Consider the following 26,788-nt stretch of genomic DNA (forward strand, 5'->3'; position numbering starts at 1 on the left):
GACAAAGTCACAGAGACAAAGTATAGTTGAATTACCAAGGGTGGGGTAGGCAGGAAGGGAGTGGAGAATTATTGTTTAATGGCTACAGAGACCCGTTTTGGATAATGAGAACACTCTAGAAATTAATAGTAATGATGGCTGCACAGCACTGCGAATGTACTTCATGCCAATGAAGTGGACACTTAAAAATAGCTAATATGGTAAATTTTATGTTATGTCTATCAAACTTTTAAAGGCACCCTCCACAGATAGTTTTAGTAGTAAGTTTTACCAAACATTATAAAGTTTTACAGGAAAAAAAAGTAATCTATTCACCTCATTTTACAAGGCTACATTGATCTTGACCTAATACTGGTTTAAAAAACTCATTTGTAAACAAGTACATAAAAATCTGAGGCTGAGCACAGTGACTCATGCCTGTAATCCCAACACTTTGGAAGGCCAAGGGGGGGGCGGATCACAAGGTCAGGAGATCGAGACCATCCTGGCTAACACAGTGAAACCCCATCTCTACTAAAAATACAAAAAATTAGCCGGGCATGGTGGCACGTGCCTGTAGTCCCAGCTACTCGGGAGGCTGAGGCAGGAGAATCACTTAAACCCGGGAGAAAGAGGTTGCAGTGAGCCAAGAGTGCGCCATTGCACTCCAGCCTAGGCAACAGAGTGAGACTCTAAAAAGAAAAAAAAAAAAAAAAACTCCAAAATAAGATATTTCATTAAGTCAAATTTGGTATTGTGTTTTTAAAACACACACACACACATAACCAAGTGTGGTTTAACCTAAGATGAAAGGATAAATGAATAGCATTAAGTCTTCTTTTTTCTAATCCATTAATTTTCTTAGTAGTGTTAAAAAGCAGTAGGGAAGATTCAATGCCCAGTAATGATTTAAAAAAAAAAAAAAAAAAAAACTCTTCAGAAACCAGGAATAGATAACTTTCTTAACTGTGGAGGTTATCTATAAAAAACGTACAACAAATATTGAATGGTGAAAACCTTAGTTTAAGGCTTAAATCAGGTACAAGACACACATGAATGGTATTACTCTTACTCTTCAACAGTGTTCTATGATTCCTAGTCAAGGGAATAAAATAAGAAAAAAAATTATAAGAATTATGCAGGAAGGGACACATTTTGTTTGCATGTGATACAGTTGTCTACATAGAAACATCAACGAGAGTCAATAAACTGTTACAACTCATTCAGCAAAATTCCTCTTTATAAGATCCACTCACTGAAATCTTTAGCATTTGCATACCCAATGATAAACAATTATAAAATGTAACAGAAAACATAGTAAATAAGTGGATTCAAGGCTAGCCATGTAATACAGGTTGAACATTCCTAATTTTAATCTGAAATGCTCCGATATCTTAAACTTTTTGAGTGCCAACGTGTCAACACAAGTGGAAAATTCCACACCTGACCTCATGTGACAGGGCATAGTCAAAGCACAGGTGCACGACACAGTTGATTTAGCGTCCCCAAGGGAAAAAAAACACCCACCCAGCCCCCTTCAACTATAGTATAACTTTTCCATGCACACCCAAATTCCCCCACACAAGCACGCCCACAATGCGTAATAAAATGGCACGTGTGCAGGCTGGACGCACCCACCACAGATTCCCCACGATACCTCACGTGGGGCCGAGAACTCCATGCATTACTCACTGTGGTTTTTTGCTTATTCTCTGCAGTGTCTTGTAAAAATATTACTGAAAATGGCAAAATGGCCTGCAGATCCCCCTATGTGTAACAGTGATCAGAAAAAGAGGAATAATTTATGTTTATCAATAGCACAAACAGTCAACTTGTTGGAGGAACTGAACAGCAGTATAAGTGTGAAACGTCTTACAGAAGAGTATGGTGTTGGGATGACCACCATATATGACCTGAAGAAACAGAAGGATACGCTTGTGAAGTTCCATGCTGAATGTGATGAGCAGAAGTTAATGAAAAAAAGAAAAACTCTACGTAAAGCTAAAAATGAAGATGTCAATCGTGTATTGAAAAACTAGATATGAAGGCATCACACTGAACCCATGCCACTCAGTGGTATGCTGATCATGAAACAAGCGAAGATCTATCCTGATGAACTGAAAATTGAAGGGAACTGTGAATATTCAACAGGCTGGTTGCAGAAATTTAAGAAATGACATGGAATTCAAGTTTTAAAGCATCTGCAGATCACAAGGCAGTGTCGAAACTCATTGACGAGTTTGCCAAGATTATTGCTAATGAAAATCTGATGCCAGAACGAGTCTGTATTGCTGACGAGACATGACCATTTGGGTGCTACTGCCCCAGAAGGATGCTGACTACAGCTGATGGGACAGCCCCTACAGGAATTAAGGATGCCAAGGACAGAATGACTGTGCAGTGCTGTGCAAATGCAGCAGGCACGCATAAGTGTAAACTTGCTCTCATGGGCAAAAGCTTTTGTCCGTGCTGTTTTCAAAGAGTAAATTTCTTACCAGTCCATTATTATGCTAACAAAAAGGCGTAGATCACCAGGGACATCTTTTCTGATCGGTTTTACAAACACTTCGTACAGGCCTCTTGTGCTCGCCGCAGAAAAGTTGGACCGGATGATGACAGCAAGATTTTCTTATGCCTTGACTACTGTTCTGCTCATCCTCCAGCTGAAATTCTCATCAAAGATAATATTGATGCTGTGTACTTTCCCCCAAACGTGACTTCATTAGTTCAGCCTGTAACCAGGGTATCTTTAGATCAATGGAAAGTAAATATAAAAACACTGTTTTGAATTGCACGCTCGCAGCAGTGAACGGAGGTGTAGGTGTAGAAGATTTTCAGGAGCTGAGCATGAAGGATGCCATATATGCTGTTGCCAACGCTTACAACACAGTGACTAAAGACACAGATGTGCGTGCCTGGCGTGACCTCTGGCCTACGACTGTGTTCAGTGATGATGATGAACCAGGTGGTGATTTAGAAGAATTCAGCTTGTCAAGTGACAAGAAAAGGATGTCTGACCTCCTTACCTATGGAAAAAATATACCTTCAGAGTTCATCAGTCAGCGGGAAGAAGTACACATTAATGTCATTTTTAACATTAATAATGAGGTTCCAGTTGTTCATTTCATTGACTGTTGGGGAAATAGGCAGAATGGTTCAGAATCAAGGTGATCGTGATGATACCGACCATGAAGATGACGTTAACGCTGCAGAAAAAGCTCCCGTGGACAGCGTGGAGCACATGTGTGATGGGTTAACTGAGGCCTAGAGCAGCGTGCATTCACAACAGAACAAGAAATCATGTCAGCTTATAAAATCAAAAAAAGAATCCTAAGACAAAAAAGAAAGAAAAAAAATTAGCCGGGCATGGTGACACGTGACTATAGTCCCAGGTGCGTGGGAGGCTGAGGTAAGAGTCTTGCCTGAGCCCAGGAGTTAGAGGCTGCAGTGAGCCGTGATCGTGCCACTGCACACCAGCCTGGGAAACAGCGAGGCCCTGTCTCAAAAAACCCAAAAAACTAAGTAAATATTTTGTACATGAAACAAAGTTTGTGTACACTGAACCAAAAGAAAGCAGCTGTCGGTTCTAAGACCATTGTTAGTGGGGCAGATACCATTAAAAAGCCCCCCAGCAGAATGCCTCCTCGTCCCCAGAGGACCCACTTCCTGGGCCTGTAACTGTTTCTTATGTTCCTTCTCACCTAAAATGTAAAATGCCGTGTCCCGTAAGCTTTGAATCAAAGCACAGCATGGTTGGGAGAGCAGAGGCCTGCTGTTGTTTGTTGTTGCTGCTGTTGTTCAGCAGCTGATTGCGGTCTCTGCTGATGCCACTGGCTGCTTAGCTCCCCTGAGCACGTGAGTCTTCACTGTGTTAATGGCATGTCTTATTTTTTACTGTGAAGTACTTATGTGTGAATAAGTGTAAGGAAATGACTGCTTGGTGGTAGCATATAAATTCAGAGTCAGGGGCAGGCACGGTGGCTCACGCCTGTAATCCCAGCACTTTGGGAGGCCAAGGCGGGCAGATCGCTTGAGGCCAGGAGTTCAACACCAGCCTGGCCAACATGGCAAAACCCCATCTCTACTAAAAATTACAAAAATTAGCCGGGCGTGATGGCACATGCATGTAGTCCCAGCTACTTGGGAGGCTGAGGCAGGGGAATCGCTTGAGCCTGGGAGGTAGAGGTTGCAGTGAGCCAAGATTTCACCACTGCACTCCAGCCTGGGTGACAGAGAGACTGTCTCAAAAAAAAAAAAAAAAAAAAATCACAGTCAGGAATGAGGGTGATGCCACACAACCACTGATTGTCCACATGGGGGTGAGGGCTGAGATAGTGACACCTCTGCTTTCTGATGGTTCCATGTACACAGACTTTGTTTCATGCACAAAATTTGTTTGTTTATTTTTTGAAACAGAGTTTGGCTCTGTTGCCCAAGCTGGTGTACAGTGCTGCGATCATAGCTCATTGCAGCCTTTAACTCCTGGCCTCAAGCGATCTTCCCACCTCAGCCTCCGTTGTAGCTGGGACTACAGTCATGCTGTCACACCTGGCAATCACACCAGTCTATGCACAGAACTATTTAAAATAATGTATAAAATTACCTCTAGGCTATGTGTATAAGATGCAGATGAAACATAAATGAATTTTGGTTTTAGACTCTGGTCCTATCTTCAAGATCTCTCATTGTCCATTCCAAAAATGCCACCCACCACCCCCCCCAAAAAAATCTGGAATTCAAAACATTTCTGGTCTCCAGCATTTTGGATAAGGGACACACCACCTGTAATATCCTTTTACACATTTCCGGGATGGGAAACAGAAGTTGGTGTGGTAGGAGTCACACATAAACGGCAGACTTTCTTGTCTGTGACACATTCTTAGGATGTCCTAGAGAAGTATCAGCGATGTGAATGTCTCCAGTCAAATATCAGAGCAGAAAGAATATGTTGAGAACTGCTGTATTATTAGACTGGGCTACTTTCTTCAAACAACCACATGGTATCAGGTCATTCATTCATTTACCCAGTAGATATTTCCTACACACTTGTCAAATGCCGAGCATATTCTAGGCACTGCAGGTACAGCAACTGACAGGAATATACAGACTTTGCCCTTGTGGGACTTAACATTTAAGAGAGAAGACAGGCAACAAACAGTTTCTTTAAAAATCCTTATGGTGGTAAATGCAATGAAGAAAACAGGGTGAGTATAGAGAGGAGGAGTGAGGTAGGCCCCTTGCAGATGAGTGGCATTTGAGGTGAGGCCCAGATGATGAAGAGAGGGATGGACTCTTGTAGGTCTATTGGACTGGCCCTTCCAGGAATGGTAAGGGCCGAGAGGTCAGGAGAAGCGGTAAGTTTAGCATGGCTGAAATGAAGGGAGAGAAGACAAAGCAATAGGAAATGAAGCTGGAGAAGCAGGCAGCTTCAGACAGGACCATTCCAGACCATTGACACCTTAACAGACAACAGCAAGAAGTTTGGGTTCAGTTCTAAGGATAAATGGAAGTCACAGAAGGATTTTAAGTGGGAGGAATAGGCTGCGGTATATGTTTGTTTACTCCATTTGTGTTTGTTTTTGTTTTAATGGATACAGAGTCTCCCAATGTTGCCCAGGCTGGTTTTGAACTCCTGGGCTCAAGGGATCCTCCTAACTCGGCCTCTCAAAGTGCTGACACATGTTTTTTAATGGAAGCAGAGAAAGCAATCTTGGACCTTTGCAGTGGTTCAGGTGATTAGTGATGGGGGTTAGGACCAGGGACGTATCGATGGAGGTGTTGTGAAGTTGTCATATTTTAAATATACATTTCAGAGCCAGTTGCACTCGCTGATAGATTGGATGTGGCATATTAGAGAAAGAAGACTCGAAGGTGGCACCTAGTCTTGTGTTCTGAGCTTCCAGAATGAGGCATCTAGAAGCCAGGACCCGGGAGAAGCATGGAAGGAGCAGTGGTTTATTCAGTCTGCAGAAGCAGTGCCTAGAGGACTGCTGTGTGAAAGAGGACAGATGTGATATGAGCAGATGAAAATCACACAGCAGGCAGCTCTGGGCTCTTTATGAGAAACAACTCTAGGAATATTTGTAACCTGCTGGGCTCTACTGCTAAGGGCTGCCTTAAGCCATGAAGCCGCAGAGGCTGGGTGACCACCGTCCCACAGTGAGGGAGCTGGGCAATTCCTTACCAGAGTGGAGATCTGGCTAGATCTCCTAGCCCTAACATGCTTACTTATTTTGATAAGCAAAGATGAAGCTCACATGGGTCCCGTGTGCTCTTGAACTTCTGTATATTGTACCATTAACCACACTTGGATGCTGGCAATCGCAGTTTTAGTTAAATAAAGTGACTTGCCCACCGTACTATAAAAAATTAATTTTGGTAGCATGTTGATTCTGTATCCTAACCATAAGACCACACAGAGGCGTGGCTAGTAAACTTTAGCTTGTGCGTAAATGCCTGCCAAGACCTGCTAAATACTGTTGCTTACATTTAAAAAAAAAAAATTTTTTTTTTTTTAAATTTAAATTTCACGGAGCTGCTCAAGGGCAGTTCAGCTTCCTATTCATCTCTGTCTCCACCGGCCAGGACTGGCATTACTCTAACATCTGTCCTATGGCCACATTTTATGGGATATTTGAGGATTATTCCTATGAAGTGACATTGGAATTTGGGGATGTGGCTATGTTCAGATGCCAAATGAACTTGGATAGAAATCATTTCTCCTGTGTGTGTTCACAGTTAGGAACGTGGGGCTGTGAGGGGCTCCCTGGACATGACCCTGGAGCTGTCGGCCCTTGTTCAGTGGTCAGATGCGCTTCACACCTCCCAGAGTACTGCCCACACACTCAGTCACAGCCCCGTGCGCACCTCAACGCCACTGCTCAGAAGTCCAGTGTAATTCCTCAGGCAGCACGTCCTAGAGCAGGCCATGAGAGGTGTAAGGTACAGACTTTGTTGTGAGGTTACATGTAGGCTTCTGTTCTATCTTGTCTCTGTCTAAAGATCGATACTTCTGGCAGCCTTTATCCCCACCACGATAAATACGTGGATGGAAGGATACATGCGTGGAAGGGTGGATGGGTGGATGGGTGGATGGGTGGATGGATGGGTAGACGGGTGCATGGGTAGATGGGTAGATGGGTGGATGGAGTGATATTTGATTTCACAGTCAAAGAACTCAAACAGGAGAGAAGTACACAGGGTCCCCCAGTCTTACAACCCTTCCTTAACTACAATAAAGATAGAAGTGTATCTTCTAGATTTCTTTTAAAAACATATTTATGAATGTAAACATATTATGGTCAGGTCCAGTGACTCGCATGTATAATCTAACACTTTGGGAAGCCAAGGTGAGTGGATTGCTTGATGCCGGGAGTTTGAGACCAGCCTTGGCAACATAGAAAGACCGTGTCCCTACAAAAAAAATTTTTAAAGTAGCCTGGTGTCATGGCACATGCCTGTAGTCCTAGCTACTCAGGAGGCCAAGGAGAGAGGATCACTCCACGACAGGAATTCCAGCCTGCAGTAAGCCATGATCATGCCACTGCACTCCAGTCTGGGCAATGGATCAAGATCCTGTCTCTTTAAAAAAAAAAAAAAAAACCATATTTACATAGAAATAAATGTATATAAACATAGATATTGTTTAGGGATTTGTTTTTATATATATTGGAGAATGACATGCTTTTTCAGGAGCTTTTATTTAACCCTATGTCTAGAAGATCCTTCCAGCTTAACACATATACAGCTACTTCATTCTTTTTAACCATTGGGAGGTACTGTAATTAATTTATGTGCTTTCTGTTATTTTCATTGTTCTGCTATTGTATTTACTTATTTATTTTAGAAACAGGATGTCACTATGTTGCCCAGGCTGGCCTCAAACTCCTGGGCTCAAGCAGTCCTCCCACCTTAGCCTCCCAAGTAGGTGGGACTACAGGCATGAACCGTGCAATACGGCTGGCTTCTGCTATTTTAAACTCGTGTGTGTGTGTGTGTGTGCGCGCGCGCGCGTGTGTGTGCATGTGTGTGTGTGTGTGTGTTTTCTAACTGAACAATCTGAATGCAATTTTAAGAGATTTTCTTGAGCTGGAATTATTCTAGTCCAAGCCCAGGCTCATGAAGATTTCTGTAAAATAGATTCCAAGCAGTGAAATTACTGTGCCCTAGGATGTGTGTACTTAAATTCTGATACACAAGGCTGCAGCAATTTACACTATTACTAACGGTATATAAAGTCCTATTTCCTATGTCCTATAAATTCCCATGTCCAGTACTGGACATAACCCATATTTTCAATATTGGGTGATCCGATTAGTTAAAAAAATAGATCTCATTAATTTGTAATTGCCTGATTACTAAATTACAAATGAGTCTGAATATCTTAGATAGGAGATTTATCATTCGTGAATTGCCTGTCCTGATCCCTTACCTGTTTTGAAATTGGGTTATTTATATTTTTCACATGGTTTTACAGCAATGCTTACATAATATGGACATTAAACTTTTGTTGTGTTATAAAATTCTGTCTTTTTAACTGTGCTTATGGTGTCTTAAGTATTACCAAGTTTTTAATTTTTAACTATTATTTTTTATAAAATTAAACACCTCTTTTCCTCCATGGCACCTACCCTTGTGGTTTTGCTTAGAAAGGCCTTCCTCACCCTCTGAGCTTTAAAAATAATCTCATATTCTCCTATTTATAGTTTTAAAAAATATTTAGACCTTTAATGCATGTGCATTTCACTTACTGTATAATGTGAGGGGACCATGTTGTTTTTAATAACTAATTTATTGACACTGACTTATATTGCCCCCTGTGAGTCATCTCTTACATTCCCACACGGTATGGGTGTGTTTCTGGTTATTCTTGTCCATTGATCTGTTTGTCTATTCTGTGCTGACCTCTATGTTACTGCTATAATTGTACAGACTGTTTTGATATCTGGTATGTCAAATTTTTTCTCATTATTTCTCTTTTTAAAAATCATCTTCCTATGCATTTTTTTCTTTCCTATAAACTTTAGAATAAACATGTCCTTTTCTTTTTGAAAAGTTTGAAATTTTTGGATTACATTGAATTTCTAAATGAATTTGGAAAGAGCATCATTTTTTCTGCATTTTTTAATGATTTTTCAAAACTGACACCTAGTCAGAAAACTAAGTGTAAAAATTGAATCCATAGAGTTTTTACAACCTGGAAGAAAATACAAATGTGGCTGAATGACTTTAAAACCTGAGTATCGGAAAAGGCTTCCACCTACCTATAACTCAAAAGCCAGATGCAATAAGACAAAGTGTTGATATAATTTGAATACATAAGAAATTGAAACTTATACATGGCAAAAGTTTGCATAAGAAAAGTCAAGCCAGGTGTGGTGGGTTATGTCTATAATCCCAGCATTTTGGAAGACTGAGGCACAGGAGGATTGCTTGAGCCCAGGAGTTCGAGATCAGCCTGGGCAACAAAGTGAGACATTGGCTCTACAAAAAATCAAAACATTAACTGGGTGTGGTGGTGCATACCTGTAGTCCCGGCTACCTGGGAAGCTGAGTCTGGAGGATCACCTGAGTCCAGGAGACTGAGGCTGCAGTGAGTCATGTTTGCACCAATGCACTCTAACCTGCGTGACTGAGCAAGACCCTATCTCAAAAAAAGAAAAAATATGTAAATCATAATAATACCTGCTTCACTGTTGTGGAGAGAATTAAGTAGTATGCCTAGTACTAATAATAATTGTTATAATTATATACAATGTTTTTAACTGTATCATTTCTTATATATATAAGCTATCACAAATGTTAGTGTTCCTCCCTTCTGAAATTCATCTGAGGGTCCCTCACTGGCCCAGGCCTCCTGGGTAGAAGCACATTTGTATTGAGAAGACAACAGTTAAATTCTGGGACACTATCTTGAGCTATAACTAAGATAAGTCATTTTTTTCTTCCATTTCTAAAAATATTTATAGATTAAACCCATTTTTTTCTTTTTTGTACCATACCACCAGGATAGCTTTCCACCTTCTATCACTCATCTGTGTGACTTCTTCTATCACTCATCTGTGTGACTTCTTAAGTTCCTTCAAATATAACTCTGTAATTATAATTATATATTCACACAATCATTGTGATTCTTTAATTGCAATTGATTTAATCTACCTTATCATCCAATCGGTGCTGACAGTGGATTTCATTCCTTTTTTTTCTAACAGTAGGAATAGAATGCAGTGCGCTTGCCAGGATTGAGGAAAGAGGGAGGGGTTGTTTCCGCCAGCTGCCAGGATCACCTGTGCTGACCCTTCAGCGGCACCTGCAGCGCTATCCTGGGCCAGGCGCAACTTGTGATTTTCATAAAATAGTCGAGTTTCAAACGGATGGGACTTTAGAGCTTCTTTAGTTTGAGCTATGAAGAACAGAGTTTTAGAAAGTTTGCTTATTCACTTGGAATTCCATAAAAAATACCTATGCTGGGTAGATAGGATAGCACGGCCTACCTCTCACCACTGGTGTCATAATTAAAACTCATATATGTATTTACTTATACTCTGCCTTATGCCAAGAGTATTGGAAGTGGTGAGCTAAGATTAGAAATTCTTGGCTCCTATGTCAGACTGGCAAGCTTCCCCCCCTGCCCACTGAGTGTCCTGACACAATGGGAGCGTGCCCTGCATGTAATGGGACATGTGGCTACCAAGCACTTGAACTGGCCCATGCGACTGAGAACTGAATGTTTCATTGTATTGAATTTTGTTTCACGCTAATTGAAAAAGCTATGTGTGCTCTATGGACGTGGGGGGGCCTATGGACAACACAGCTCTTGGCTATTTGTTTTTAAATATAGTTTCATGTATATACAAACAGGTTATCACTTTCCTGTGTGGCTGGCTATTATGAATGCTAAACTGCTTTTCGCTCTCTCTCTAGATTCCATCACCCAGCACAAGGTCTGTGCCTCTGAAAACTATCTATTGTCACAATGACAGTGACCTCACTGACCTGTGGTGACATCACACAGCTCGCAAAACTGTCTTTGGATGTTCAAATGAGAAACAAAACTGTGAAGAGAAGGAACTGGCGTATACAAGATGACTTCTGATATCATGTTTGCCATGTGTTGTGGTTCTTAAGAACTCATAGGTGACTTTCTGATGACTGAATGTGTGTTTCAGAGACGCTTCGGGCCTTTTTATTTTTATTTTATTTTTTATTTTTTGAGACGGAGGCTTGCTCTGTTTCCCAGGCTGGAGTGCAATGGCACAATCTCGGCTCACTGCAACCTCCACCTCCCAGGTTCAAGCGGTTCTCCTGCCTCAGCCTCCTGAGTAGCTGGGATTACAGGTGTGTGCCACCATGCCTGGCTAATTTTTGTAGTTTTAGTAGAGACAGGGTTTCGCCATGTTGGCCAGGCTGGTCTCAAACGCCTGACCTCAGGTGATCTGTCGGGCCTCTTCTATAGATTTCCAGTCTTTGTATCTTAGTAATGATCATAATTGAAAGGTCACAGAACCTTTGTCATTAGAGCACAGTACTGCCAAATAAAGAATGGAAATTCATTGACATTGTTTTATTACTGAGAACAACTAGAGAACTCTGCAAGTTTCTTGGCTTAGACTCGATCTTTATTAATACATTATCTATTAGGTAGGAAAGACATTTGTCAGCTATTAAGGTGACTTTTATCTAGCGGAGATTCCTCTCTTAAAGTAATGAAAGGAGATAGGTATGGGGGGTGTTATACAGGATAACTGGTGACATCTGAGTGTCTTACTTCTGCAAGCCTGCTTTATGGTGAGCAAAGCATCACCAGCAAGTGATCACAATGTCCATTGGCCGCTTTTTGCTTGCCGTCCTCGAGATGAAATTGGCAGTTGGGGCTGATGCATAGAAACACCGATTTGTGGCTGAGCACGGTGGCTCACACCTGTCATCCCAGCCCTTTGGGAGGCTGAGGTGGACAGATCACTTGAGGTCAGGAGTTCGAGACCAGCCTGGCCAACGCAGCAAAACCCATCTCTACTAAAAATACAAAAATCAGCTGGGTGTGGTGGCACACACCTGTGGTCCCAGCTCCTCAGGAGGCTGAGGCAGAAGAATCACTTGAACCCAAGAGGCGGAGGTTGCAGTGAGCCAAGGTTGCAGTGAATCAAGATTGCTCCACTGCACACCAGCCTGGGCAACAGAGTAACTCTCCATCTCACATAAATAAATAAATAAATAAATAAATAAATAAATAAATAAATAAGAAACACTGATGTGTCTGTCACCTCCTAAACAAATGAAATGCTAGGAAGTCCTAGCCAGAGTGATCAGGCAAGAATAAGCCATAAAAGGCACCCAAATAGGAAAAGAAGTCAAACTGTCTCTCTTCACTGCCGATATGATTCTATACCTAGAAAACCCTAAAGACTCTGCCAAAAGGCTCCTGGAACCGATAAATGACTTAAGTAAAGTTTCAGGATAGAAAATCCATGTACAAAAATCAGCATTTCCAAACACAGTAACATTCAAGCTAAGCACCAAATCAAGAACGCAATCCCATTTCCAATAGCCACGGAATGAAATACCTAGGAACACGTATAACCAAGGAGGCAAAGGATCTCTACAAGGAGAACCATAAAGGAGATGCTGAGTCCCAGCGAGGTCGGAGGTGCCACTGAGCCCTCATCGTGGTGCCGTTCCCGCTCTGGGTTATTTATCTGTTGCTCATCTCAGCTGTTGTTCCTACCTCAAATTTCAAGTCCCTCAACAAATATAACAGAACCACTTCTAGAATGAACCTTTGAGAAGGGAGGTAGCAGTGCATTGTATAGAAATTGGCATTCTATAGAAAACCACAGAAACTGGAAATAATGAAGGATTGTCTCTTGGTTTTAAAATAATGTATACACCTAAATCATCCCCTTATGATACTCATCCTCTAACAGCAACTGAACTTCAATACAATGCATCATTCCCGAGTTCACTCGCTTCACATTACATATGTTTCTCTATAACCACAAGCATCCTGGCTTGGTAGTGCTCCCACAGCACCAAAAATCCCTGAGGAGGCTGACAAACATTGTGCTGACTCATGCTGGAGACAAGCCACAGAGAACTTCCATCCCCCACCACATCAGCCACGGAGCCAGCCCAGCCTCTGTCCACCCAGGCCTCAGTCCCCAGTGTTAAGTTCTGATCCCTGATGCAGGCCTGTCAGTGGCCAGTCAAGATTCTCTTTCTGAAAGCTAATATTTTATGAGGACTGACTGTTGCTAGACATTACACTAAGCATATTATATGATGTACTTCATTTTACCCTTTCAACAATCCTATTAGTAGCTTACTGTGGGTCTGCAAAGCCTTACTCAAAACATATAGGGCTAGAGGTTCTCAGGATTCTGAATTTTAAAAAAAATTTGTAAAGGCTTATGGCTCTCACCACTGTTATTCAACGTTGCATTAAAGTTTCTACCCAGAGAAGGCAATAAAAGGAAATTAAAGCTATACAGATTGGAAGTGAAGAAATAAAAGTCTTTATTCTCAAGAATACAAGACACTATGTATAGAAATTGTAAGGAATGCAAAAAAAAAAAAAAAAAAAAAACCCCTACAAGAACTTATAACAAGTTTAGCAAGATTGCAATATACAATCTTGCAATCTTGCTAAAGATTATATACAAACCTAACAGAATTGTATTTATATATACTGTCAATAAGCAATTCAAAATGAAATTAAGACCACGATTCCATTTAAAATTGCATCTAAAAATAAACAAAATAGGAACAGACTTGGCAACAACTGTAACATCTGTATACTGAAACCTGTAAAACATCGCTGAAAGAAGTTAAAGACTTCTTTAAATAGAGACATATACAAAGTTCATAGATTAGAAGATGCAATATTGTTAAGATGATAGTCCTCAAATTGACGTATAGATTCAATGCAATCCATTAAAATCTCAGATGGCTTTTTATAGAATTTGAAAAGCTGATGCTAAATTTTTTATGAAAATGCAAAGAACCTCTAGTAGACAAAACAATTTTTTTTAAGAGCAAAGTTAGAGGATTTATAGAACCTGATTCCAAAACTGTCAGTAAAACTACAATAATTACAAAGTATCAGCCAGGTGCCGTGGCTCACATCTGTAATGCCAGCTCTCTGGGAGGCTGAGGTGGGTGGATCACTTGAGGTCGGGAGTTTAAGACCAGCCTGGCCAACTTGGTGAAACCTCCTCTCTACTAGAAATACAAAAAATTAGCCAGGCATGATGGCACACACCTGTAATCTCAGTTACTCAGGAGGCTGAAGCAGAATAGCTTGAACCCAGGAGAGTCCATCTCAAAAACAACAACAAGAACAAAAGTATCACATTGGCATAAGAATAGACATGTAAATCAAATAACAAAATAGAGAATTCAGGTATAAATCTTCATATTTATGGCTGATTGACTTTGAACAAAGGTGACGAGGCAAGTCAGTATAGCAGCATATTCTTTTCAACAAATGGTGCTGGCAGAAGAAAAAAAAAAGTATTTGGATCCTTGCCTCACACCATGCACAAAAATTAGCTCAACGTGGACTATATCAGGGTTTCTCAACATCAGCGGTGTTGGCGTTTGCTGGGGTGGATAATTCTTTCCTGTGGAGAGCTGTCCTGTGCACCGTAGAATGTTTAGCTGCATCCTGGCCTCTGCCTATTAGATGCCAGTGGCATCCCTCCCCTGACACACACCTAGTTTTGACAATCTCCGTCTCCAGATATTCCCAAATGTGCCCTGGAGAGCAAAACTGTTTCCAGTTGAGAACCATTGACCTAATGTAAAAAATAAAATGTACAGAAGAAAGCACAGCAGGAAATCATTCTGACCTTAGGTTAGGCAAAGACTTATTAGATATGACACTAAAGGCATAATTCATTAAAAAAATAAGTTGGGCTTTGTCAAAATTTTAAGTTTTGCTCTTCTGAAGAAACCATTAAAAAAAAATGAAAAGACAAGCCACAGACTATGAAAAAATACTTGCAAATCATATATCTGATAAAGGACTTGTACCCAGACCATGTAAAGAACTCATAACTCATTAATAAAAGGATAAAGAAAAAGCTGAAGACAATTCATGCAAGAAGATATACAAATATTAAGCACATTAAAATGCTCAATATTATTAGTCACTAGGGAAATACAAATTAAAGGCCCAATGAAATACCTATTACACACCCACTAAGTAAACAATAAGACTGATAATTCCAAAATCTGAGCAAGATATGGAGAAACTAGAACTCTCCTACATTGCTGGCATGAGTGCAAAATGATACAGCCACTTTGAAACACCATTTGGCAGTTGCTTAAAAAATTGAACATTCAACTACCATATGACCCAGCAATTTCACTCTCAGGTATATAACCAAAATACATGAAAACATGGATCTGCACAAGGTCTTGTATACAAATGTTCATAGCAACGTTATTCATAATAACCAAAAATTAGCCCATCAACTGAAAAGTAGATAAACAAAATGTATATCCACACCATGGAACACTACTCAGCAAACTTCTAAAAAGCAACAAACTACTAAACACATGCAACAACATGAATGAGCCTCAGAAACACAAGTGAAAGAGGTCAGACACAAAAGACTACAGATTGTATGATTCCATTTAGATACCATTTTTACAAACCGCAAAACTGTAGAGGCACGAAACAGATTCATGGTCTGCTGCAGCTGGGGATGGGAGTGGGAACAGAGAGCAAACATTTTGGGATGATGGAAACATTCTAAAACTGGATTGTGATTTTGGTTACACAACTGTATACATTTACTAAAATCACTGAACAGAACACTTTTAATGGGTAAGCTTTAAGGCATGTGAATTATACACCAATAAAGCTATTTTTTTTTTAAAAAAAAAAGAGAGAACGAGAGCTACATGGCAGCCCCAGGGCAGCAGCTCTCAGATCTCCCTTAGACAAAGAACTTTCTCTTCCACAGTGATGAGTGCAGGTAGCTAACACTCACCAACCTGCATCTGGTAGTTCACTTAAGATCGGCCTTGGCTTTCAAGTTAAGGCCATGGTCTTTCTCTGCAGTCCCCAGCCAATAAGTGGGCACAGAAAGGCACAGAGCATGGCTGATTCAGCCCATCATGAGGCTCCTCACCCTAGAACTCCCTGTGGAGTTGGCCGAGACTGCCTGTGACCTGCAATGCGGTCTAAGCTGTCAGACCTCCACAGTGGCCAGAAGGTTTTCCATACGTGAGCCTGCTTCTACCCTCTTTTATTTTTCCCAGGAATCACGCTTAGTCATCTCTTGCTCTTTGAACTCCCTGTCTGTATCAGCTACCCAGAGGACCCATCAGACAGAAAGTAATATGCAGATAACAGCCCAGGGGAATCTGGGCAGCACTGTGAAACCAACATTTCTTCAGTGAACCCTAGAACAAAAGTGGAATAAATAAAAACTAACAGTCTCATTTCGGCACTGGCAGTCTCACTCTGGAATCTGTGTTCATGCTGCCCAGGCCTATACTACAAGCTCGTTCAGCCATAACAGGGCAACTGTGAGGCTGTTGGATGGGATGATGTTGGAAGTAAATGCTCAGTGCTGCCAAGTGAAAATAGCACTCAGGCAGAAGTTTTCTCAGCAAGGCAATTTACTTTTATAGAAGGGTGCATCTCGCAGATGGAACAATGGCGAGAGCACACTGGACAAGGGAGGGGAAGGGGGCCTTATTCCTAATGCAGCTAGCCTTACTGCTATATCTTTCCCCTATTGACTAGGGTTGGACCGCACAGTCTAAGCTAATTCCAATTGACTATTTTAAAGACAGCAGAGATACAAGCCAGACTGGCAGGACAGTTACAGAACAGGTGACTAAGGATGACTAAGGACAGAACAGGTGACTAAGGATGACTAAGGACAGAACAGGTGACTAAGTACAGAACAGGTGACTAAGGATGACTAAGGACAGAACAGGTGATTAAGGACAGAGCATGTGACTAAGGTTGACTAAGGACCCAGCAGGTGACTAAGGACATAACAGGTGACTAAGGACAGAACAGGTAAGGACAGAACAGGTGACTAAGGATGACTAAGGATAGAACAGGTGACTAAGTACAGAGCGGGTGACTAAGTACAGAGCAGGTGACTAAGAATGACTGAGGACAGAGCAGGTGACTAAGTACAGAACAGGTGACTAAGGGTGACTAAGTACAGAGCAGGTGACTAAGTACAGAGCAGGTGACTAAGGATGACTAAGGACAGAGCAGGTGACTAAGTACAGAACAGGTGACTAAGGGTGACTAAGGACAGAACAGGTGACTACGGATGACTAAGGACAGAACAGGAGACTATGGATGACTAAGGACAGAGCAGGTGACTAAGGACAGAACAGGTGACTATGGATGACTAAGAACAGAACAGGTGACTACGGATGACTAAGGACAGAACAGATGACTAAGGACAGAACAGGTGATTAAGGACAGAGCAGGTGATAGAGGCTAGGAGGGGGTTGTTTACTAAAACTAGGGGTAAAGAGATGTAAAGAATGAGAAAGTTAAACTTTAAAATGGAGAACAAAGAACAGGGAAGCTGAATATACTGACACATTGGTTCTTTGGAGAGGAACTCAGAACTCAGTGTACTTAACAATTTTCTCCCTCTTGAATTTTAAAAGACATTAACAGGCTAAACTTCGAAGAGGAATTTACTGTATCCTACAGATGACAATTAATGATCAATCTTGCAATGTTTACTGAGGTCACTATCCTCAGTGCTATACGTGTTCTGTGTCCCATAGACTTCAGGGTAACTACATGGTCCTTAAACTTAGAATCTAAAGTATTTCCATGAGACCTTCCTTAATAGACGTTTGTTCTCAGCCTTCTTTCAATAGCAACATCCTTTGTTCACATGAGGATGCATAAAGAAATACAATAGGTAAAAACATGGTATCAGGACTGCTCTCATTAAGCTGGGGTAGGGGGTGGTCACACGAGGTTTTAAGATCCTCACCCAAGGATCTCATCTTTCTCTGCACAAGGGTAGACTGCACAGCACCTTTGTAGATACTTCCGAGATTGCTTGAAAACTGCCGGTCTGGCCCAGTCCCTCCTATCACTGACAAAGAAGCTGAGATCTCGAAAGACACGCCACCCATGAGCAGTAACTCAGTGCAAAGAATCTAAATACCAGAACTCCTGACCCACAAGGCTTTCTCTGTGCACCCAAGATGTCCCAAACTGAAATGGTCTATGCACGACAGAGAACTTTGATCACACTCAGAAAACGTCTTTGAAAATGAAATATGGCACATTGCAGAGATGTCACAAATGAGACTTCCCTTGATGGTCCCTGAGAGCGTCTTTGTGTTCCATGTAGCTGCTCCCATTATTTTGGGCAGACATTGACAGTCTTTGATGAAACATTTTTCACCTTGAGTTACAGTAAATGTTATCATCTCATGTTTCTGGAAATGCCATTCAAGGACTTGAGAGATCATTTCTAGATAATTGTTTATAATCATGCCCCTTATAATTTCATTTGAGATTATATGAGAAAAATCTAAGCATACCAATTTAATAAAGGATTTGGACAACTGCATCTCAAACTTTAATACAAATTCAAATCACCTGGGGATATTGTTAAATGGCAGATTCTACTTCAGTACATCTGGGAACAGAAAGGCTGCATTTATCTCCCCTCCCCTCCCCTCCTCTCCCCTCTCCTCTCCTCTCCTCCTTCCTTCTCTCTCTCCTCCTTCCTTCTGTCTCTTCTCTGTCTTCTCTCTCTCTTCTTTCTTTCAAGATGGGTCTCCCTCTGTCACCCGGCTGGAGTACAGTGGCACACCCATGGCTCACTGCAAAGGCTGGATTCTAACAAGCTCTCCGGTGATGTGGATGCAGTTTCAGTAGCAGGGAGTTAGAATACGCAATGGGATATTATAAATGTACATTTCATTTACTTCTGCACAAGATGTAATGTCTTGTTAAACCAAATTGCTATTTCTGTTTTTTTTTTTTTTTTTTTTTTTTTGAGACGAGTCTCACTCCGTCGCCCAAGCTGGAGTGCAGTGGCCCAATATCGGCTCACTGCAACCTCCGCCTCCCGGGTTCACACCATTCTCCTGCCTCATGAGGTCAGGAGATCGAGACCAAATTGCTATTTCTTACAGTGTTGCAAATACCTTGTGAGATTCTTATCAAGGTATTGGAGAATAACTAGGGCACTGATTATGAGAACATCAGAATTGTCAGAGGCGTCCTAACTAGGGTGACTCCATCCTGAATAAAGGCTGGATAAAGCCAAACCTGATGGGGGACATTCCCTGAGGGATGAGCACTTTCAGTCACAGGATGTTTATAGTTGAGGGAACGAGTTAATGATGCTGTCTACCTACCTAAAGAACCAGAACTTACAGAAATGTCCCAGTATTTGAAGAACAAACAGCATTGTTAGTTTAAGAATAGGGTTCGTTTTAGAGATAACAGCACATTCATAAATTCTTGCTGAAATCAATAGTTGCACAAGAAAATAACAGTATTAATAGCCTGTCGTAAGCTGATCACAAATCTTTGTAATAAATTACACTCTTCTAAACCAACAAAGATCAAAACAGACAAAGAAGGCCATTACATAATGGTAAAGGGATCAATTCAACAAGAAGAGCTAACTATCCTAAATATATATGCACCCAATACAAGGGCACCCAGATTCATAAAGCAGGTCCTTAGAGACCTACAAAGAGACTTAGACTCCCAAACAAAAATAATGGAAGACTTTAACACCCCACTATCAACATTAGACAGATCAACAAGACAGAAAGTTTACAAGGATATCCAGGAATTGAACTCAGCTCTGCACCAAGCGGACCCAATAGACATCTACAGAACTCTCCACCCCAAATCAACAGAATATACATTCTTTTCAGCACCACACTACACCTATTCCAAAATTAGCCACATAGTTGGAAGTAAAGAACTCCTCAGCAAATGTAAAAGAACACAAATTATAACAAACTGTCTCTCAGACCACAGTGCAATCAAACTAGAACTCAGGATTAAGAAACTCACTCAAAACTGCTCAACTACATGGAAACTGAACAACCTGCTCCTGAATGACTACTGGGTACATAACGAAATGAAGGCAGAAATAAAGATGTTCTTTGAAACCAACAAGAACAAAGACACAACATACCAGAATCTCTGGGACACATTCAAAGCAGTGTGTAGAGGGAAATTTGTAGCAGTAAATGCCCACAAGAGAAAGCACGAAACATCTAAAATTGACATCCTAACATCACAATTAAAAGAACTAGAGAAGCAAGAGCAAACACATTCAAAAGCCAGCAGAAGGCAAGAAATAACTAAGATCAGAGCAGAACTGAAGGAAATAGAGACACAAAACACCCTTCAAAAAATCAATGAATCCAGGAGCTGGTTTTTTGAAACGATCAACAAAAGTGATAGACCGCTATCAAAACTAATAAAGAAGAAAAGAGAGAAGAATCAAATAGACGCAATAAAAAATGATAAAGGGGATATCACCACCGATCCCACAGAAATACAAACTACCAACAGAGAATACTGCAAACACTTCTATGCAAATAAACTAGAAAATCTAGAAGAAATGGATAAATTCCTCGACACATACACCCTCCCAAGACTAAACCAGGAAAAAGTTGAATCTCTGAATAGATCAATAACAGGCTCTGAAATTGAGGCAATAATTAGTAGCTTACCAACCAAAAAAAGTCCAGGACCAGATGGATTCACAGCCGAATTCTACCAGAGGTACAAGGAGGAGCTGGTACCATTCCTTCTGAAACTATTTCAATCAATAGAAAAAGAGGGAATCCTCCCTAACTCATTTTATGAGGCCAGCATCATCCTGATACCAAAGCCAGGCAGAGACACAACAAAAAAAGAGCATTTTAGACCAATATCCCTGAGGAACATGGATGCAAAAATCCTCAATAAAATACTGGCAAACTGAATCCAACAGCACAACAAAAAGCTTATCCACCATGATCAAGTGGGCTTCATCCCTGGGATGCAAGGCTGGTTCAATATACACAAATCAATAAACGTAATCCAGCATATAAACAGAACCAAAGACAAAAACCACATGATTATCTCAATAGATGCAGAAAAGGCCTTTGACAAAATTCAACAACCCTTCATGCTAAAAACTCTCAATAAATTAGGTATTGATGGGACATATCTCAAAATAATAAGAGCTATCTATGACAAACCCACAGCCAATAACATACTGAATGGCAAAAACTGGAAGCATTCCCTTTGAAAACCGGCACAAGACAGGGATGGCCTCTCTCACCACTCCTATTCAACATAGTGTTGGAAGTTCTGGCCAGGGCAATCATGCAGGAGATGGAAATAAAGGGTATTCAATTAGGAAAAGAGGAAGTCAAATTGTCCCTGTTTGCAGATGACATGATTGTGTATCTAGAAAACCCCATTGTCTCAGCCCAAAGTCTCCTTAAGCTGATAGGCAACTTCAGCAAAGTCTCAGGATACAAAATCAATGTGCAAAAGTCACAAGCATTCCTATACACCAATAAGAGACAAACAGAGAGCCAAATCATGAGTGAACTCCCACTCACAATTGCTTCAAAGAGAATAAAATACTGAGGAATCCAACTTACAAGGGATGTGAAGGACCTCTTCAAGGAGAACTACAAACCACTGCTCAATGAAATAAAAGAGGATATAAACAAATGGAAGAACATTCCATGCTCATAGGTAGGAAGAATCAATAGCGTGAAAATGGCCATACTGCCCAAGGTAATTTATAGATTCAATGCCATCCCCATCAAGCTACCAATGACTTTCTTCACAGAATTGGAAAAAACTACTTTAAAGTTCATATGGAACCAAAAAAGAGCCCGCATCGCCAAATCAATCCTAAGCCAAAAGAACAAAGCTGGAGGCATCAAGCTACCTGACTTCAAACTATACTACAAGGCTACAGTAACCAAAACAGCATGGTACTGGTACGAAAACAGAGATATAGACCAATGGAACAGAACAGAGCCCTCAGAAATAATGCTGCATATCTACAACTATCTGATCTTTGACAAACCTGACAAAAACAAGAAATGGGGAAACTATTCCCTATTTAATAAATGGTGCTGGGAAAACTGGCTAGCCATATGTAGAAAGCTGAAACTGGATCCCTTCCTTACACCTTATACAAAAATTAATTCAAGATGGATTAAAGACTTACATGTTAGACCTAAAACCATAAAAACCCTAGAAGAAAACCTAGGCAATACCATTCAGGACATAGGCATGGGCAAGGACTTCATGTCTAAAACACCAAAAGCAATGGCAACAAAAGCCAAAATTGACAAATGGCATCTAATTAAACTAAAGAGCTTCTGCACAGCAAAAGAAACTACCATCAGAGTGAACAGGCAACCTACAGAATGGGAGAAAACTTTTGCAATCTACTCATCTGACAAAAGGCTAATATCCACAATCTAAAATGAACTCAAACAAATTTACAAGAAAAAAACAACCCCATCAAAAAGTGGGCAAAGGATATGAACAGACACTTCTCAAAAGAAGACATTTATGCAGCCAAAAGACACATGAAAAAATGCTCATCATCACTGGCCATCAGAGAAATGCAAATCAAAACCACAATGAGATACCATCTCACACCAGTTAGAATGGCAATCATTAAAAAGTCAGGAAACAACAGGTGCTGGAGAGGATGTGGAGAAATGGGAACACTTTTACACTGTTGGTGGGACTGTAAACTAGTTCAACCATTGTGGAAGTCAGTGTGGCGATTCCTCAGGGATCTAGAACTAGAAATACCATTGGACCCAGCAATCCCATTACTGGGTATATACCCAAAGGACTATAAATCATGCTGCTATAAAGACACATGCAGACACATGTTTATTGTGGCACTATTCACAATAGCAAAGTCTTGGAACCAACCCAAATGTCCAACAATGATAGACTGGATTAAGAAAATGTGGCACATATACACCATGGAATACTATGCAGCGATAAAAAATGATGAGTTCATGTCCTTTGTAGGGACATGGATGTAGCTGGAAACCATCATTCTCAGCAAACTATCACAAGCACAAAAAACCAAACACCACATGTTCTCACTCATAGGTGGAAACTGAACAATAAGAACACATGGACACAGGAAGGGGAGCATCACACACCGGGGCCTGTTGTGGGGTGGGGGGAGGGGGGAGGGATAGCATTAGGAGATATACCTAATGCTAAATGACGAGTTAATGGGTGCAGCACACCAACATGGCAAATGTACACATATGTAACAAACCTGCACGTTGTGCACATGTACCCTAAAACTTAAAGTATAATTTAAAAAAATAAATTACACTCTTCTTTGCCTTAATATGCTATATAGGCAAGCATTACATTTAAGGTGCTCCTCCTTGCTTTTCGAGGACACCCTACTCTGTAATAGTTTCTAATAAGCAGTTTTAACTTTACTATACTCTGCAACTTGCCCTGAATTCTTTCCCATGTGAGATCCAAGAACTCGCTCTTGGCGTCTTTCTGGGACAAGACTCTTTTTTTTTTTTTTTTTTTGAGACGGAGTCTTGCTCTGTCGCCCAGGCTGGAGAGCAGTGGCGCGATCTCGGCTCACTGCAAGCTTGCAAGCTCCGCCTCCTGGGTTCATGCCATTCTCCTGCCTCAGCCTCCCAAGTAGATGGGACTACAGGCGCTCACCACCATGCCCGGCTAATTTTTTGTATTTTTTTTTAGTAGAGACGGGGTTTCACCACGTTAGCCAGGATGGTCTCCATCTCCTGACCTTCGTGATCCGCCTGCCTTGGCCTCTCAAAGTGCTGGGATTACAGGCATGAGCCACTGTGCCCAGCCGACAAGACCCTTTTTTAGATAACTGAGTTTAAAAGTACATCTAAGGAGGCTGAGCAGGATAATCGCTTGAACCCGGGAGGCAGAGGTTGCAGTGAGCCGAGATGGCGCCACTGCACTCCACCCAGGGTGACAGAAGGAGACTCCATCTCAAAAAATAAAAAAATAAATAAAAATAAAAGTACATCTATGTCAACTGGGAGCCTGATATAACTTGTCCGGGCGTCCGTGTATTTGAGGTCTGTGCGAGCGTTTGTCTGTTTAGTGTGTAAACTCGTGTAACCACCACTGTGGTGAAGACACAGAGCAGCTCCGTGACCAGAAGGTTCTGTCCTGGGGCCCTTTTATAACCACGGAACCCACCAGCTTCTGTCCCTTCCTTAACTCCTGGCAACCACTCATCTGCCTTCCACTTCCATAATTCTGCCATTAATAACCTGTTAGTTTACTTCACATAACAAGTAGTGAGTTAACTGCAGATACAGGGAACATTCATGTTTGCGCTTTTCTTGTCATTGCTTCCTTATGTGAACCTTTCTCTGCTTACAGGCAATCACATGGAGAAGTACAGTTTCTGTTTGGAGAGAATGGAAAGAGAAAAGAAAAATAAACACAATGGCCTCAATATTCGAAAAAGCATGCAGTGGATATAATCACCTAAACCTAAACACCCTTTTGCACGACAGACCTACAGATAGTGATGGAAATGTCACAAGCTTCCTTCCAAAAGCACTGCAGAACTCCTAATAAAGAATGGAAATCCCCAGGCGGTGGGGAGTCCAGAGAGAGGCAGCCTGGATGCCGAGTCCAGGTCCTGGGGTCCGGCCGCTGCCGGTAGGGCAGAGCAGGCTCTTGGGGAGCAGAGGCTTGGGTTTTAATGTCGAACGGGATCAGCAGATGAGGAAGTGGACCTGTGAAAAGTCGCTGGCATTGCCGCTGAGACCCCCTAAAGAAAAGCAAACCCCTGGAAGGACACGCTGAGAGGAAGAGGACTAGGAAAAACTGCACAAGAGGCCAAAGAAGCCAGACCGGCCCAGAGCTCCAATCAGGGAGAGCAAAAAAGAGACTCAACAGGTTTAAGTTCATACACAGTCATACAGGCCATGTTTTCTGAACTAAGCATAATGTAGGAAATGAATTGTATGAAGAAATCCAAAAACTAGGCTGGGCACAGTGGCTCACGTCTGTAATCCAAGCACTTTGGGAGGCCGAGGTGGGCAGATCACTTGAAGCCAAGAGTTCGAGACCAGCCTGGCCTCCATGGTAAAAGCCCATCTCTACTAAAAATACAAAAAAAATTAGCAGGCATGGTGGCGCACACCTGTAATCCGGCCACTTAGGAGGCTGAGACACGAGAATCAGCTTGAACCAGGAGGCGGAGGTTGCAGTGAGCCCAGATCGTACCATTGCACTCCAGACCAGGTGACAAAGTGAGACTCTGTCTCAAAGAAGTCCAAAAACTGTATTTGTAGGTTGAAAACATAAATAATTGATACATCAAAAGAAATCATAATGGAAATGAAAAAATATTTAGAACTGAAATAAAACCTTCTGGGACATACCTAATGCAATAGTTAGAGGGGACTATGCAGCCTTAATTGCTTATATTAGTAGTAAAGGGGGAAGAAACCTAAAACTTTGTTAGCTAAATATTGAATGAAATAAACTGGGGAGGGCCAGGCACGGTGGCTCACGCCTGTAATCCCAGCACTTTGGGAGGCCGAGGTGGGCGGAACACGAGGTGAGATCAAGACTATCCTGGCTAACACAGTGAAACCCCGTCTCTACTAAAAATACAAAAAATTAGCCAGGCGTGGTGGCACGCGCCTGTGGTCCCAGCTACTTGGGAGGCTGAGGCAGGAGAATCGCTTGAACCTGGGAGGCAGAGGTTGCAGTGAGCCGAGATCTCACCACTGCACTCCAGCCTGGGCAACAGCAAGCACTGTCTCAAAAAAAAGAAAGAAAGAAATTGGGGAAATAGCTACATAGTAAATCAAAGAAAGTGATAGGAAGAAAATAATAGCAGAAAGTAACAAAATCAATATAAAGAAAAAAGAATCAATTAATCAGAAGATGATTCTTTGAGAAGACTAATAAAATAGACAAATTTCCGAAAGTTTGACCAAGGGTTGGAAGAAAAGAAGGAACAAAACAATGTTAGGCATGAAAGGGAAATGTAACTACTCACTACACTTACATACGCCTTTAAGTTTTCAAATCTTGAAGAATTTTGAAAGCATATGACAATAATAAACAATGGAAAGTAAAAGAAAATCTAAAAGGATGTTACATTAGAGGTTATATTAGAAATAATTAGATATAATTCAGCAAAAACAGACTTAAATCAAAAATTGCAATGAAATAGCGTGAAGTCTGGGAGGGAATGCAAAATTTTGATGCCCTCTCCCCGGGGAATCTGAACACATCACCCTCCCAGGGCCAGGACATCAATCAGTGCGTTCATCAACTTCTCTAAAGAACTTCCACCAAGGCTGTGCTGCAGAGTTTTTTACTGATGTGTCATTATGTGGGCATGAGATTGATTAAATTTATTAAGTTGGCTGATTGACCTCAATCTCTGGTTCTCTACTCCATCCCCATGGTCATGATCAACCGAAGTCCCAACTTTCTAACCAAGTGCTTGGTCCTTCTGATGACCAGCCCCATCCTGAAGCCACCTAGGGGCCACCAGGGGTCACCTCATTAGCATCACAAAGACACTCCTAGTGCTCATGAAATTACAAGGGTTTCTGAAGCTCTGTGCCAGGAACTAGGGACCAAGAACATGTATCTATTAGCCTCATTCAACAGATGTCCATTTTTGTTACACCACACATGGCAAGCCTGGTAAGGAGAGCCTTCCCCAAGAAGGTATGTAAGCAACTAGGAACTGGGTGGGATGTTTAATCCTCTTTCATGGAAGAGGAAAAATAATTGGAA

The 26,788-nt window shown here is 41.4% G+C and overlaps 1 protein-coding gene across 6 annotated transcripts in view; it reads left to right on the forward strand.

The window, feature by feature from the left end:
* The window catches only part of MCPH1 (microcephalin 1), a 253,530-nt gene extending 228,123 nt beyond the window's left edge, over positions 1 to 25,407 (forward strand). For 3 of the 6 annotated variants that reach the window (XM_009454769.5, XM_063815960.1, XM_016958873.4), the window contains one exon: positions 10,903 to 11,531. In XM_009454769.5, the coding sequence (XP_009453044.3) occupies positions 10,903 to 10,936 (34 nt within the window). In that variant the 3' untranslated portion in view covers positions 10,937 to 11,531. 6 annotated transcript variants of the gene reach the window in all.
* Positions 25,408 to 26,788: the final 1,381 nt, after the last annotated feature.

Source organism: Pan troglodytes, chromosome 7 (assembly GCF_028858775.2).
Source record: "Pan troglodytes isolate AG18354 chromosome 7, NHGRI_mPanTro3-v2.0_pri, whole genome shotgun sequence".
Taxonomy (NCBI): domain Eukaryota; kingdom Metazoa; phylum Chordata; class Mammalia; order Primates; family Hominidae; genus Pan; species Pan troglodytes.